This window comes from Ischnura elegans, chromosome 5 (genome assembly GCF_921293095.1).
Source record: "Ischnura elegans chromosome 5, ioIscEleg1.1, whole genome shotgun sequence".
NCBI classification, from domain to species: Eukaryota; Metazoa; Arthropoda; class Insecta; order Odonata; family Coenagrionidae; genus Ischnura; species Ischnura elegans.
The window spans coordinates 96,400,190-96,417,916 of record NC_060250.1 but is presented as its reverse complement, the minus strand read 5'-3'; the positions used below and the strand labels follow the sequence as shown (position 1 = coordinate 96,417,916).

General features: G+C 39.7%; 1 protein-coding gene across 2 annotated transcripts in view; it reads left to right on the top strand.

The window, feature by feature from the left end:
• The window catches only part of LOC124159294 (SPARC-related modular calcium-binding protein 2), a 265,265-nt gene that overhangs the window by 216,149 nt on the left and 31,389 nt on the right, over nucleotides 1-17,727 (top strand). For both annotated transcript variants that reach the window (XM_046535014.1, XM_046535013.1), the window contains exons 3-5: nucleotides 6,736-6,935; nucleotides 15,212-15,355; nucleotides 16,498-16,800. In XM_046535014.1, the coding sequence (XP_046390970.1) occupies nucleotides 6,736-6,935; nucleotides 15,212-15,355; nucleotides 16,498-16,800 (647 nt within the window). The remainder of the gene's footprint in view (nucleotides 1-6,735; nucleotides 6,936-15,211; nucleotides 15,356-16,497; nucleotides 16,801-17,727) is intronic.

Sequence of the window (17,727 nt, the reverse complement as noted above, 5' to 3'; positions counted from 1 at the left end):
CTTCTGAAAAAAGAACGCGGCGAAATCCTGGAAGATGGAGAGATCCGCGAAAACTCCGCGAACCACTACGAAGCAAATATGGTGGCTTCCGTGGATTACATTTATTTCAAGGATGTTGATCACCAGTTAGATTATAAAAATTTATCTTGAGATGACATGATAGTTATCAGAATAGAATGATATGTAGCAACACAATTTTCCTTTGCTTTATATCTATTGGTTGTCGGTTCGCATTCTTAGAATGACATTTAGTAATGCTTCATGCAATATTGCCTCACATATTACGTATTGTCAATTACTGGCCAGTGTAAATATTTAAAATTTTCGGGACGAAAGTAATTTTTTTCTGCATTATTTGATTGACTTACACGGAAAGCTGACCCTGGTTTTGTCACTTAAAAGATTTCCTTCGGGTAACTCCTTGGGTAGCATGGTGATGCGTGGGGATCGACAGCAGAAATGAATGATTTTATTTTTCTATGAGTGCTAAAAATGTAAGAGAAAATAGAAAATTAGGCAAGTTTTTCTTTTCCACCGTATGCTAGCCCATGCAGCCTGTTTATCTCCAATACGTGGGCTCGTATTCGTCCTCCGGTATTACCTAGAGCAGGGCCGGGTCGAGAAGTTCTGTCAGGGGGGCCAAACATACGTTTTCCGCCCCCCATTTCTATTGTCCCCCCCCCCTCGCTCCCTCCCTACCCCTACGCCACAACTAAAATAGTTTACATCTGTAAGTTATTTTTTTGAGATGCGGAAATAAAAAATTACGCACCGTATGTTCACTATTGAGAATTTTTAGTAATACTATTTTCTTATGATTTAAAAATTAATAATTGTTGATAAATAATTTAAAGAGAAAAATTAAATATATTTTTAAATAAACTAATCAAATTTTGCCGCCCCCTGAAATCTGCTTCCCAGGTCGCGTGCCCCCTCTGCCCCGCCCTAGTTCCGGGCCAGACCCAGAGTTTACGCAGGCCGGGACGGGTATTCCGCCGCAGCTCTGTCAGCGCGACGCAAAATCGTCGGCATGGAAACGCAGTTGGTCGTCGTTGAGTATCCCTCCCATGGCCTCGTGGACATTGGTGGGGTGTTAATTACAGCTCCCCTCGCCCACTAGGCTTGCCACCCTGAATTAAACATACGCCTCGGAGAAACAGTATCCATTTCACCCATCCTCCATTGCGCTCGCTGAATCACCTCTCCCCCACACTTCCGCCAACCTGCTGGCCGTAGTACCCACCCCCAATCTCGTTTTGGGGGTGTTTACGATTCGCCGTTATGACCCGGGCGGGTCACTATATCATTAGGCATGTGCACATGTTTCCAGGCGCGCACTCGAGGCATCGTGTGCTAGCTAACTCGACGATACTGTCCCCGTCTGGAACTCCATTCTGAATTTAATGTCCCTTGAAGATTTTCACTGTCTCGCTCTCTCGACGCAATTGCTGGCGAAGTTACGATGTTGCGAGGTCTTCCTCTCAACTGCCTTTCATCTGCGGTAAAAGCCAGTGCAATCCCTTTGTTGGTCCTACCGTGGCGAGTTTAATTCTCGAGGTTTTACGACTTTATACTGGATCATTGCGACACTAAAATTTCAAGCTGTCAAGTAAAGTGTAATTAATTCCAAGGAAAAGAGATGCAGATCGGTAAAAGAGTCGTTCGGACACTCAGGAAGATTAAGTAATTTGTGATTTAGAGTTATATAGATTATTAACGCCTACATAGACTCATGCCTCCGGCTGATCTATTTGAGAGTACTAAGCATTTTCAATAAAATTGTGGTGTTATAAAGCCGGAAAGTTTGAGCGGTGGTTTCCCATTTGAAGGAGGAGAAGGAAAAAGAAATCGAAGATAGAGATTTTTCGAGGTACTATTTGAATAATTTGTGTCGAAACAAAATTGATCTTATGGATTATTTATATTTTACAAGTTTACTAATGTGTGAAACTACCTAGTAAGAACCGAAATTTGTGTTCAGTTTCGAGTCAAAACAACCCTTTAATTGAAAATGGAATACTCCCTCCTCTGTTGAGTATTTGTAGTGCCTACTTCAATAGGCTTTGATCCGTCATTCTTGTTACGGACTCCTGTTTTTTCAATACGCTATTCTCTGTGTAATGTATCGAGAGCCACGGCCAGTGCACTGGCGAGGTTGCTCATCGTTTTAAGTAACTCGACACATTATTGTGCAGACGTATGGCATGATTTGTTGATGATCCATGCCAATCGTCCTCATACCATGTTGCATCGTCGTCATATTGAGGCCATGCTTTCCAGTGCCTCATTTTGCAATCTAATTTTTATTTATACCCTGGGGTAGTCGTAAAAATTTTGCTATTAACACTCAATAAAATATGGCAGTCGTTAAAAGTTCTTGGGTGGTACGAATCATTAAGCCCGAGACATTGGTGGTTGTTTTTATGGTGTTGGTGGTTTTTTATGATTAAAATTTTTATGTTCTCTGAGTCAACATGCGAAAAGAGATAAATTGAAGTGGTCTGCCAGGGTGATTAGAAAATTTAGATCTTGACGATTTAGTTTTGAAATATCTAGTTTAAAACGTGCTTCATTTCATAAGTATTTTCTAATAATATATCGAGTTTTCAAAAAGTCTTATTTTGGTAATTATTATTTACTCATTGCAATCGGATTGGAGATAAGAAATTGACGATATTTTTTTTACTTTGTCATGATTTCATGCTTCTATTTTTAATAATTAATTACTAATTTTTAGCCATTTTTAGATCTCTAACTCTTCGTCTAAGACTTAGGACACCCCAGTCAATTACCATGATTTATTATTATTATGCATGAGTTTTTTTTCTTAAGTGATTTTCTGATCTATAATGATTATACTTCCAGTGATTAGAAGGGTTGCCAATATATCAGATAATCCCTCAGCTAGTTTTTAGAATTTATGTCGTTTTTTTTGTTTCTTTGTGGCATTTTTAGTGTATCCCCCAATAATTTCTGATACCCCCCCAAATTCCTCCGAACTTATCCGCAGAACTTTGCGCGAAAAATCCTTAGCGGGAAGATTTTTCGCGTGAAGGATTTTCGTGCAAAGAGCCTTCGACTCAAAGGCTCGGAGAGACTAGTTCTCGGAACTCTTGTCTTCGAACTCGGCCCTTCGAACCAGCCCTCTAACCAAGGCCACCTAGAGGTTAATACTTATATAGCTAGTAAGGCGGAGGAATACCTACACCTGGCAGTCTGGGGGAAATGGGTATTGAGGCATACGAATGCAGTTTGGAGAGAGAAGTGCCCCTTTTTGTCCTATCATAACTCTCTCTCCCTCCAACACCTCATCCTACTACGTCTTTCCCCTCCTTAAATTCTAATGGCTTGCCTCAACCAGCGATCACATCACTTGGCCATGTCTCTAACCCAGGAGGGTTGGGGGAGAACAGCGTACCGCCGCGGTATCACATCGGTCGACTGAGAGACTGATTTCCAAAAAAAAAAAATCATTTTTGGTGCTGGCAGGCAAACACAGCTTTGTACTTAGCTTTTCAAAGTGTTGGTAATGTTTCTTATGAGATTATTAGTTATGATTGTTGATTTTTGTAATAATTTTGGTTTTGAATATTTCTGCATGGAATACATTTTGATTGAACATGACTCGTAATTTTGTGACAATTGTTTCTCTGACTGCTGATTATTCTTCTTTTGTGGAGTGACCCTCAACCACCTAGTGGCAGACAATCGGAGTTCCCTGTGACTGGGGCTTACGTTACGAATCTGCAAGATTTAAACACGTTACGCCACATCTTGTTAATCACCATTGTTTTTCTTCTGTGGCATTTTAAAATATTTTCTTAGTATGCACCTAGACTTCGCGAACTGCAAACTCTCGGTGAAGTGACTCATTAATTTTAATGGTATCGTCTAATCTTTGTGTATTAGTTTAATAGCCCCTTTGCGCTCTCGTCATCATTTGAGGTTAATCAAAATATACGCTGTAACTCAGCGTTCACTTCTTTCATTCAGAATTTGTGGAACTCTCGTAAATGAAAGTAATTTTGAGTTTGAAGTTCAAATTTTGAAGATCTATACTGACATATAATCACAGAAAAACCATTCCTTTTCTTTCGTGTTTTTGCCTCCGTACTTTGGTGATATCATTACATCCATTCCTCTACTTATCATTCTCCGTGTTCTGTCTATTCGGATGCCAAATCCTTCTCCTTCTTTTCCACTATTATTTTCCTTTGGTGCTCCCATACATACTCTATTCTTACCAAGCCTGGGTTCGTATTCAACTGGGTAGTTCCTTCTTCATCACGTAATTTACATGCACCTCGTAAGTTTAATATTTTTCAAACTCTTTTTAAGCATCATTATGAAATTCAATAATCCCTGTTAACTGAATATTTACATTAAAACAACCTGTCTCATCTTGAGTTACAGGCATTTGCAATTTAATTACAATTTACTTGATATCACTGGAGAATGAGGCCAACTACCTTTTTTAAATCTGTTATTATTCGTTCTTAAACTGCGCATTTTTTTAACTCCTTTTCACGGTTTGTTTGGACACTTTATTCTTTCATTGATTTCTTATTTATCATCGTTGAAAATTTTTAATTTAGTAATTTTTACGCTTATGCTTGACATCCAGTGGGTGTGTTAATCATTATAAATATCTATGGACGTTAAAAAATACCTCTAAAAAGTCGGAAAATGTTTTTCTAATGACATAAATTGAAATGAGGGGAAAAATAATTTTGTGTTCGGCATTAAACATTGAATTCTGATGGGGTGGTCGGAGGTAGCTCACCTTGACTAGAAACAAACCAGTACCTTAGCAGGAACTTGGGCAGGTTTCTGGACCTTGATTATTAATGTTGGATTCCAGAAACAAATTAACATTCCCATGCTTCGTAAATTTTATGGCTTGAATGTTTCCTGATTTCCAAAGTAATTGGCCTAGTTCTTTATGTCGACGGGCTAATACATAGAATAATGTTTAAAACTCTTTAATTTCTAATCTGGAAACGGCTTCCTAAATATATTCTCTCGGAAGTTCTGATCAGCCAATGAAAATCCCATAAGTAACCACATTGCAATAACAGCCTAAAATCATCAGATATGAATTAGACTATCAGCTAGTTTCTTGGTAACAGATATTTCGAATGGGTTTAAGATTTATTTAATTGCAAGACTTAGTCATCATTCTTTTCCTTTAATGCGAAACTTTCTACAGCAGCCATTATGATCGAAGAATTACGCCCATAGTGATTGAATACTATATAGGCAGCTATTTTTTAATGCACAGTTGATAACCAACCATACATGCATCGTTTGTTTCATAATCACTAAGCAATGGAGAATCTTGGGTTTCAGTTTCTTGAAGTACCTACTTTGAGTGTAAATGGCCTTTGAGGCCAAATCGTGTTAGGCCTTGATTTTCTCAGCTGATCCCAACCCTCACTTGTTTACCAATTGGAGATATGTCATCTATATTATTCCCTCGAACTTTTACCCTCTCAGTTATTCAATAATTTTCGATGGTTTGGTAGAGGTTAGAAATCACCACGAAATTAGCTACGGACGTATGAAAAGTTGGATGTCAGATTTTTTCCAGCGTTGTTCCACTTTCGTGACGCTCAGAAACTGTTGCCAACATGGACGTATGATTTTCACAAGCTCTGATTATGGGGCCGGTTCCCCCCCACTGGGCTTTCGAAATGATGTAATCTGTGTCTCCCAAAAATGCGAAAAGACATTTTTTCTCCTCGGTCTTCTTTTAAAAAAATTGTCAATAAATTTAACGATTAAAAGGAAAACTGGTGTGTTTTTATCAACTTTCATTCACTTTTTTGGTAAATTCATTCGCATTTTAAAATCTCTCTGAACGCCTCACGGGTCGAGGAATTGTAAGGTAAAATGAAAAAAAAAATTAGGAAGATTTCAGGGAATTTCTTTTCGCAGAATCTTGTGCCCATGAAATAAGAGGAGGGAATGTGAACGCTGGTGGAACGCAGGCACCTTCGAGTTTCTGTTTTTCAATTTCAGTGCTCAAGGTTTTTCCCCCTTAAACCCTCCCTACCATTTGGGTGTTTGGATGAATTTCTCTTAATTGCTTTTTTTTTATAGATTTTTCGGGATACTTATTGTCGTATACATGGGATAAGTTCAGCCTCCGTTTCTTTTTTACACATTTTTCAATTTTACTTTTTTGCGATATATTTCATAGCCCAAATGGAAAATTTATATAACTTTTGATCTCAAATATAGAGCAGAAGAAGAGCTGATTAAAATCCTCTTTGGTAGTCAAATTAAATTGGATGAGATTTTAGATCAGAAGTTGTTATTAATAAATTTTTTGCGTTTCTAGTCGAGTTAGGAAATATTTGGCTGACGTCCCCATCCATGGTATTCCATCGTCCCCAGAACACTAATGTATAGCAGGTCTTCCTTCCTCCGCTCATATACTGCATAGGAAAGAAGACCTGCGATTCATTACTACTCTGACGACGATGGATTGAAAACTCCATTGAAACGTTAGCCAAAATGTTTCTTATTCGGCTAAAAACCCGAGAATTATTATTAATATAACTCCCCGAGAAATTTACGAAATCTTATATCGGGCGTTATTAGGTTTCAGAGCAGACTATAAAAGTAGTGAAATAATCTCAATACTTGATCTAAATTTAATATCAGAGCAGTTCTATAACTTCTTTGCCTACCCTCACCTTGATGCAACATTTCCTTCTTCCCCCGGAGCAGGGCTTCGAAGAGTCCGGTATGCGGTACGGACAACCGCACATATCCTAGCCGGTGTCACCTGGAGCGGGCGGCGGCTGCGGCCAAGGCGTGCAGCGGAGTCGCAGCGGCGGGCGGCGCGGGCGGAGACGCAGGCCGCAACATCCCCGGGATGGGTCCCATGAGCCAACCACTGACGGTCATGCACCGCGGGCGGTGCAAGGGTAGGTTCTCTCACTAACATTCTCCTCCCAGCTACCGATATTCCCCATTGTGCTAACGGCTGTCAAAATCTGTCCAGATCATGCCGAGATCCCATCGCAACACGATTACTGTCCTGGCAAAAAGTTTTGACACCCTGGTTTGTAGTGTTGTTTCTCAGAAACTAATCGATCTGTTATAATTATATGAACTGGAAATGAAAGATAATTTATTTCTACCTTGGCGGGGGGTCCAAAGGTGATTTTATCACTTTTATTCCCCTCAGCAAACGATATGCCCTATTGTGCTATCGGCTGACAAAATCTGTCGAGATCATGCTGAGAACACATTGCAACACGGCTGCCGTCCTGGCAAAAATTGTTGACACCCTGGTACTGTATCTCGGTAACGAATCGATGTGTTATAATTATATGAACTGGAAATAAAATAAAATTTATTTTCACGTTTCTTCATTATCGTCAGAAAATCATTGTAGCATTGACATTTTCTATCCATCTTAGTATTATTTACAGTACTATTTTTGACGTTTGGAAAACGGTAGCTACACTTCGTACCCTAATTTTTAAGACTTTATCCTTTTATGGATATGGAATGGAGGAACGGGCTCCAATAAATGCTTATTCCCGAGCAGAAATTAGTAAGAATTGTTTCCACCGAAAGTTGTTGTTAATAATGAGGAAGTATTAACGGACTGTCGACACCGTATTCGAATATTAGAAATAAAATTATGAAATTTTATTTCTTTTTCTTCTATTTTGATATATGTGCATCAATGTAATTTTGGGAATCGTTATAGCTAACTATGCATTACCTTTTTTATCTTTTGGTTATCAATACAATGGATTTTTTTTCAATTTCATGTGCTGAAATTAAATTCAAATAGCTCTCAGAATACCTTCTTCGCTCACCTTTAGGGTGATTTGTTTATTAATGGTACAATATAAACTTACATTGATAAATGCTGAGAGGTGACTTTGAAAATAGATACGTTTTAAAATAAATTATAGTTTGTGTCCTATTTTTTACTATTCTATAGATTCGTTTTGACGAGTAAATGTTAGGTTATCATTAATTTAAAACGTGAGACAAACTTTCGAGAAAAAGAGGCTTCATGCAAATAGTGGTTTTGGTTAGAACTTTCAATTAAAAATCGCATTTTTTTATTTTATGAACATCCAAGGAAAAATGGATGATATGGTAGGATAGTTTCTTACCACGATGTTTTGCTTCCCACTTACTCCACCCCCAGCTCTTTTGGGTTAGCTCTTCAAGCACGGCCATATTTTGTTCCAATGTCTTTCATCCAATGAACAACGTGCTCCGCTACGGTTCGGAAGCACCCACGTCTCCGCTTTCGTTTCCGTAGGAATGCAAACACATGGCGGTGGGGTGAAGCTATGGAGCTCCTCGAACGGCGGAAGCTTTATGAGAAATAATATGCATGGCTCTTGGGGAAAGGGAACACTACATTCCCCAGAACTTTCCTGAACTGCTGCAATCGACGACAGAATTTTTACGCTTTCCGCATTTTTTCCCATGGATTTTGGCTAAAACATTCCACAATACCGTATTTAAGTGCATATATGTGTTTTAAGGGTTTGCATTTTTCCGCATTTTTTATTTCTTCCGCGCTCTTGTGAGATTGAAATGCTTCCACCTCGAGTTAGTTGGAAAAATTCCGATCTGGTGGAGCCGGTGTACCGGGGATTGTTTTTCCATTGTGTGTAAGAATGTCTCAATTTTTTAATATGGAATTACTTGGCGTTGGAATTTTTGTGTACTCTGGGAATCGAAGTATGGATTCCTTGTACATAAATAATATGCATTTCGTTTTCAATCACGTTTTCGGCTTTTTCACTGAATTTAGCGCCATTAAAATTTTATCTATATTTTGTCACATGATACTGTATTTTTTTGTGAATGGATAACATTTTTAATCTATGGTGACAGGAATTTTCTTTCACCTTTATCTGTATTGCCTCTTGCCAGTTTCTTTTTGAAAATGCATTAAATGGTAATCTTCGTTTTTTTCTGCGCGAAATTTGTGAATGTGGATATGTTCGTTATTCTTATCATTGGTTGAACGTTAAGCTATTGATTTTATTTTTTTATATTGAGTTACTGGTTATCATCAATGTTTAACATTAAACAATTTGTTTTGGCGCAACTGGCGTCTAAATTTCCCTGTTCGCTAACGTTTACATGTAAACATCTTTCGTTCCCATTTCAACTACCTACTCTATATATATTGCATTCGCTGTTTTTCTGAGCCAATTCTCCAACCTACATGTCATTTATCGATTGTCTTCATTAGTATATCATGTTTCACGATGTGGCTAAATATGTCTTCTCGTATTACTATCACGATTTTCTTAGGGCTTCTATTTTACTTTTATTCATTAACACTTGTTCTCAGCTATTCTATTTAACTTGTCGCATTTCGGCGGGACATCATAGTTGAGCAGTATTTAAGAGACTCTGCTAGTTCTCAGTAACTTAATCGTAGTAACACGACTTCGCCTTACAGGGGCGCCGACTTATAAATAATATTGGGGGGGCCCATATCGGAGGTCTTTCCCCGGGAAGAGGTTAAATTCAAAGTGTGTCGCAGCACCGAAAAGCTATCAAGATTCACACCACCTGATTCAGTTAACCTGCTTAACCTTATAATTATTTGTTTTAACACATTGTTGAATTTATTTTAAAAGTAACTGACTGAAGTAACTATCGTCAAACATGGGAAAAAAAATTACCAATATATTTTTGTGATTTCACAAAGCATAATACAACTTAATTATTTTCTTGAATTATTGAGAGGGCTCCGCCCCCCCAAACGAATCTTTGAGGGGGCTCGGGCCCCCTCAGGCCCCATGGAGTTGGCGCCACCGTCGCCTTACATTAAGCTGAGAAACGTACACCTTACTCTTAATTTTATCTAATACCAAGATTGAGAACATTGCCTATCGAAAATCCTAACAACTGTCTGGAGACTACTACACTTGATTTTAAGGTTGTTCAGCGGTCTGAGTTGTGATTGGTGAAATTTTTAAGTCATTGGCGTGCATTGTGATGAGCCAATGATGTATGGATTATGAATCCATTGATGCATGAATTTCTCTAATTGAAAGCAGTAGTATTTAGTTATTACATTTATTTATATTGGTCTAGTATTTCCCCGTTTTAAATAATAGGATTCTTAACATTATAAAACCTTTCTTTTTCTCATTACGTATGTTATCGTTTGAGTTACAGTCTACAACTTCACTCTCTGAACGCAGTGTTGACGTAAGTGTTTCCAAAAATCGCGAGAAACCCCCGTATCCCACGGCGTAGGGAAAGCATTTCAGTGGCGTCTCCTCGGAGTTGTGTGTAGCGGAATGGGGAATAAGGTGACCGCGTAGTGGCTTGCACACTGGATATATGCGCGCGAGGAAAAATGTTTGGCGCTCTCTCGGGGATAGACTCAACAGACGGAGGGGGGGCGAAGGGGTAAACTGTTGAAGACGGACTGTTTGCTTAAAAATCCCTTTCAAGCGCCTCTCCTTCGCGCGGAGTGGCTTTAGTGGAAAAGTGGAGCGGAGGGAAGGGACGCGGGGCAGGAATATACGCAGCGAGTGGGGAGACTCCCCACGTTTTGATCCGAAGGGTGGTGGGGAAAAGCCTCAGTCCCCCCCAACTCCTCCCTCCCCCTCTGGGCCGTGAGCGTAAAAATGCAGTTGAGTGATCCCTCTCGAGCTCTCTACGTTCGTTGCCTCGGCGCGAGAGCGAAATGTTCCGTGAAGGAACAAAAAAAACATTTCAACTTTCGAGGCGAAGATGTGTGATCTCATAGGGATCTTGGGGGGTTAACGATGGACCACCAGCACGTAATGGCCCCTCCTGGAATGGGTCGTCCGTGTTCGGAGTTACGCTTCTTGTAAAGGGAGATTCGATGAGTTGAGGAACTGAGCCAGTGGAGACAGAGATTGTGAGAGCTGAATTCGTCTGCTAATAGGTGCGCAAAACCGCTCTCTTGAAAAGAGTGAAAAAAATAAACGTACCCGAACTATGATGCGACTTTCGCCCCGCCGAATACTGCGCAGAAATTCGCAGGAAGTGTATTCCTTGTGGCATCGTATTCGTGCACCCTCGTAGCAGCATCTCGTCCCTTTCCAGCCTGCGAAAAATTTCTGCGGAAGGATCTCCTGGGTAGTTCAGCCAGTTATGGCACTTGACACTATTTCACTGAATTTGTAGTTCACGTCTCAGCTTCGGCAACGGGTTTTATTCAGTTTGATTTTCTTTTAATTGAAGGTGAACTATTTCATCGGCATTAATTCGTGTCTGGTGAGAGCTAGTAATCAATATGCGTGTAACGCGTCCAATAATTCGGAGAGCTCAACAATATTGTCACGCATATTACGGAGAATACAGCTCCAGTTAACTTTCGAATGGCTTTTTCTCAGAAACGGTAAATCTTAGAGAAAAAAGTGACATGACAATTTTTAAGATAATTTTCTGATCTACAATTTCGGTCCGAGCAATTTTTATCATAAAATTAACCGTTCGGCCAAAAAAGGCAAAAAACCCATTTTTGTGACCTTGAATAAAAGTTTTAGCACACACGGGATCGATGGGGACTATTCAGTATTTCATCAGAGTGGTATCCTTAAGGTTCATGCAAATTTTCAGCTTGTTGGGAATTTATGCAAGGGTCAATGTCCATTTTGACCGGGCTACTAATGATTTTAGAATGCAAAGGAGGTTGGGATAAATGTTTAATTCATCGCATAATTTTCATTTTAATAGTGAATTTGTAGAACTGGTACTGAATAGATAAACACCGTTCGATGTATCTATAGTTGTACCGATAGTAATTTTCAATTTGTCAGCTACGAAAACAAAATTTAAATTTCATATCGTCATTGCAACATTTTCTACCGAACATGTATTGCGATTTCGAATGAATAGATAGGGAATTTAGTTAATTCATAGTATAAATGGGTCATGTCTTTTGTAATCATGCAGTGATAAAACAATTCAACAAAGACTGAAGCCGAAAAAACGATAAAAGAAAACAACGATGAATACCGAAAAAAAGAAATGATTCTTTTTGCTTCGGAGGTACGCATTTTTTTGTGGTCGCCATGGCGATATCATGTACCTACTTTGATGAAATTACGTTTTCTCTTACAATAACATTCAAATGCTAACCTCATTATGTATTTCTAGTGACCAGTCAAGCCATTTCTATTGAATCAAATTTTTGTTCCTTAATTTTTAAGTCACATATTGTTGCTTGGTAATTCTCTTTCAACTTCTCTTTTCCACAATGGCCCTCATTTTTGTTATTGCTCTGCTTTTTTTTATTGACATTAGTGTACTGTATCTTGGTTATAGAGGAGCTCAAATGTCCTCAATGAAATTTTTAAGCGATTTTTTCCATATATATCGGTTTGAAGACTCTGTCTCGTTTTCAGAGTGTACTTTTCTTGCCCCACGATCGTAACCATATCTTATAATCAGCGCTTTCCTTTATATTAGTCTAATTATTCCCGGAAGTAAGGAAATCAAACTTTGTAAGGTTCACTGTTATTTAATTATGGGCACGACCCGGGTTTCGTAACTTGGTTACATCGTCAGGTGACTGATCTTGCATGCATCATACATTTATACACAAAGTACACAAGTGACAGATGCAGTGACAGAAGCACAAGTGACAGTGACAGATTGTGTATAAATGTAAGATGCATGCAAGATCAGTCAACTGACGATATAACCAAGTTACGAAACCCGGGTCGTGCGCATAATTAAATAACAGTGAACCTTGCAAAGTTGTATTTCCTTACTTCCAGTATGGAGAGGTTTCACAAAGTAAAGCCTGAAGTTATTAGTTATAAATATTCCCGGTTGTTAAATAATTGGATTCTTTAAATTATAAAATCTTGAATTTATTCTTACCAAAAATGTTATCCAATGGGTTACAGTTTTCTAGACCATTCCCTGCACGTAGTACTTGTGGCATTTCACCGTCCTTGGGTCAGCAGCGAGGAGTTAGTGGCAGCCCCACAGTTAATACATGTCAGAACATGGCAATGAGCGTAGCTGAGGCTTGTAACAAGTTTTAATGGCGTGCGAAGGTGCGATCGACATGAAGATTTTCTCGCGCGCGTACAGATCACCTAACACCCCTCATTATACTCTCATGCTCGGTTTCGTTGCACAGTCATGCGGGAGTGAAAGAATCTACGAGTTAAATCTGAAATTGAAGGCCTCGTCGTACTACTACGCTTCTTTCATTTTGCATTTTTTCCGACCAAGGAGTTATGAAGGTGAGTATGGGATATGGTTGTACTTCTAAGGATTCTCTCATGTAAAGATAAATCGAACTTTTCCACTACAATGTGCAGATATACAAAGTGTTTGTGCTCATTAAGACTGTAAAGAGATTAGATTATCGATATTCAATAATGAATACGAATTTATCTCCAAAAGTATGCAATCTGAGGCTCTAATGAAAATCAGAGAATGGAATTTACAGAAATCAAAATATTGCAAAAAATATGGATTGTAAAGACCCTGAAGGACTTGGTTAAAAGTAACCATCAAAAAAGTTCTTTTTATAGATTGCATATTTGCTAAAATGGCTAATTCCCTAAAAAATTAATCTAATGCTCGGCAATATCGTTCCATTGTGAAGGAAAATTACAATTGTAGATAATGAGAGATGAATTTTATGAGGTATGTGATGAGCCCAAGAGATCGTATTAGCATTATGACCGCTGGTATTGCTCAGTGCAATCCCGATAGCCTTAACTTTTAGCACCCTGTATTCTATTGACAGCTTTTATCTTGTATTCTTAAGAATTTTTTCTTAGGAGTAGGTTTGGGTCAGGTTCTAGTCATCAGAATGATACTGAATGAAATCTTCTTCGCTTTATTTATTCCCCATATTTCAGTGGACTCTTAAAATAAACTTCTCAGCGCGAAATATGACCACCGTCTCCTCTGTCAAGCAATCGAAATAAAGTTTTCTTTACTTCCCCGGATCTTCATGTCACTCCAGGTGGTTTTCAACGTGCTATGATGTGCGGCTGCAGGGTTGATGGAGTTGGTCCCTTCTTGCCGAGAGCCAATGGAATCGAATGAGGCAAGGCGGCGGAGAGTGTAAGATCTCTACGGCGATTGTGTACCTACACTCGACGGTTAAGCGGATCAACCCGCGGTATCCGCTCCAAAGCCTAGCGGGTGCCCCTACGACCAGGACGTATCCATGGGTGATCCATTCCAGCTCCTTTCCTGGACGCAAATTCCATTGTTGGTCTCTCGTTGTTATCCTACTCATCCTCGGACACCTCCCAGCTGACGTCAGCGGATTCTTCCGGGCCGGTGATTCCAACGGGCGGAGTGTAGAGGACGTGCATTAGGGCAACGCACTCACCCGAGGGCATCATCGGAAGGCAGGGTTCCCTGTCGCCCCTTACCCCCACGCACGAAGCGCCCACATCACAAAGACAGAGACTTCCATCTCCCATTTTTCCTCGTCTTTGTATTCATGGATTTCTGAAGTATCTCTAAAAATCGTCGGCTGATGTCCGATGAGTATATTAATAGTGTTCCGGAATATTTTGTCGCTTGATTTCTGGTGCTCGGAAAAATATTTCTAAGTTATTAATCGATGAAACAAGTTAACCTAACTGAGATGAATTATTTAAAATTTATCGTTTTATTTTTTAACTATTATTTTAATTATTCATTATTGAAAGTAATCACGGAAAAATGACCTATGGAACTCTGCCATCACTCACTCTATAACATGTGGAGCGTCATTCTGTTTATAAAGGTGCATTTTTCCACTAGAGCTACTAGAGCTAGAGATATTAAAACTTCAACATTTAATCTGCATTACCATTTATTTAAATTCACTAATTAAAAAATTCCACAGCTCGTCGCTTGAACGCGCGCCTAGAAAGTTCACCTCACAAATCATAACAATGAAAGGCATAGCGAAGTGAGTAGTATCACAGAAAGGGCTCAGCTCTCATATATGCCATAGATCCTGGTTTTTCTCTTCCTCCTTTCGCGTTGGACTGACATTCTCTCCTATCGTGAACTATCTCGGATAGTCAAGCACGTGGACCAAATAAGGAGGGACGCGAGAAGTCTCTCTCTGCTCACGCGGAAACATCTGCGCTATGGATCTGTCAAAACTCCAACTCGCTAGACTTGATCTGGGCAGTGTGTCTTCCTAGATGACCGCGCGCGTGTTCTCATCGTCGAATCCGTTTGTCTTTCGCAGCTGGAGGTGGTGGTGGCGGCGGCCCGAGGAGCGTGAAGCGGACAATTGTCGCGGACGAAGCGGCTCGGCCAGCGGCGGCAGCGGCCTCGGCGGCGGGCAACGAAAGCAAGAAGAGAGGTCGGGGGCGGCAAATGGCGGCCAGAGGTGAGTACGCGGACCTTCTCCATGTCTTCTGACACTTGAACGTTTTAGAATCACTAAAACTTTGAGTGCGGTTGGTTTGGTTCCACCGCGACCGCGCGATTTGGAAGCAATTCTCAATGCAAAATTCTCAATGCCAGTAGTTTTTAAATTACTTGCCGACAGCGTAATCTGCTATCTCTAACCATTAATTTCCTTAGTTTGGATTATTATTTAAGGGCTTTGGGAGAAAATAAAAACGAGTATACTCATACTTATGATGTTATGGTCAATTTAATTTGGTGGCATTATTACTGCTGATTTCAATTCGTGTTGGATGTTAATAGATAAGTCCATCAGATAAATCCACCAGTTATTAATAACAATTAGTATACTATCCGTGCAGATTATTCAAGTACAGTTAAGTTAAATTTATCATTTTTCCAGACTTTGGAGTGAACTTTCTCGCCATTTTTATTTTATTATTGTATTTAGACTTCAATTTCAGCATGAATTTGCAGGTGTCATATGTTCTTTTTTTTGTGCTAACTAGTTTTAACTGAAAAATATTTTTCTTTGAAATGGAAATGGATTCCATACGCATTTCTCGCCTGTAGCTTTGGGTTCCTAGTTTTAAAGGCAGTGTAGTGCGGTATACACAGGGTTATCATAAAGGAATGGTGCGGCTTCTGTAAGTCATTGGAAGAATTCAAATCAACATCAAAATTTGCGATTTAAACCACTTAACTGACAGGATTAACGAGGCAATGATGATCGTTAAATTTGAATTGAATTTGATTATCGCTTGGAAATTAGTCGAGCAACTAAGATCGCCCAAATAAAAATTTATTAATTATGTAAAAAAACTATTACAGACGGCAAATTCGAAAAATAAATTGTAATTATTTCTATTTTCATTTTATCCATGTACAAAACCGTACCATTCTTATATGAGAACCACGTTTTACAAGTAATTCGTATTTAAAACTTTCCCTTTTCTATACACACTGTTCTTATTCAAATTAAAAAAGGAACCGGTACAAATCATTTCCCAAAATTTTTCATGAGCCAGGGGGATATAATTGCTATACCCTTCCGGCGCTCATGCCTGTACCTAATAACTAATGATTATAAACCTCTAAAAAAAACTCTGCTGCGGCCCGAAGAGAAGCCTTGCTGGTCGGACCTGGCGTATGCGCGGAGTATCCTGCACCAGCTGGAACAGCAGGAGATGCAGCGACAGCAGTCCGGCTCGGGGCGGGGTCGGCTCAGGGCCGGCAAGGAGCGGCGCCGCCAGGGCCAGCAGTCGTCGGGCTCGCTCTTCTTGCCCGTGTGCCTCGATGACGGAAACTACGCGCCCGTGCAGTGCCACGCAGACACCGGTTACTGCTGGTGTGTCACGCCCGACGGCCGGCCCTTCCCCGACACGTCCGTGCGCGGGGGGAAACCCAAGTGCGGCCGAGGAGGAGGTGAGTGTTGATGCATTTTCTTAGAATGACCGACATGTTATCCGTATATGTGTTTTTATAGACGTTACCATTCTTTTTATGTGTTTCATTTTCTCAAGTTCATTTGTTGTTTGTTGTATTTTTGATTTCTTAGTATTTTGTGTTGAGTTGTCGCCTTGGTTACAGAGAGAAAAACTAAGGATTGTTGTGAAAGAAGCCCTATTGATGTGTTAGGAGCTAAAGAAAGACAGAGCAGTATCAAGTGATATTGAAATTTTTTGTTTTATGAGATTGCTTTGATACATTTATGAGAGGGATCTGCCCTGAGGAAACACCGTACTACAGTTCTGGATCACACAATGAATTAATTAGTAAACGATTCCATGCCCAGTGTACCTTAAGGTATCAACAGAACGAAAATTGCACGAGCATATAAACCAAATTAGAAGATGATCTAATTTTCAATAGGCCGAGACCTATTGAAAAATAGATCATCTTCTATACGGCCGGCCGTCATTCGGTAGTCATGGAGTTCCATCCCCCTTTCTCCCGCGTTATATTTGGCAGGCACGGTTGATACGGAGCTAAGTGTACCCACTCCGAATGATCCCCAAGAAAGTTACCTTCTCAGAAAATAACCCCTTCCCTCCCTCTGGTTCAAATTCTTTCCTGGCTGCGGCTATGCTATTTTATGTCCATGCTTACGTACAAATTGTGGTTCATATGATGACTAGTTTACTCTCGTAAAATTGTATTATAAGCTAAGCTGGTTGTAGAACGTAAAGCGTGGTGATCGATAATAATTTTTCCCTGGGAAAAGATGTTTGAGTTATAACTGCGCGCAGCTTACCGATGAAGTAAGAGAAAAAAGACTTAAATTCTGCGTTCCATAGTTTATTCAAATGTATTACCTAGTTATGACCAAAAATTTCACCAAATAATAAGCAT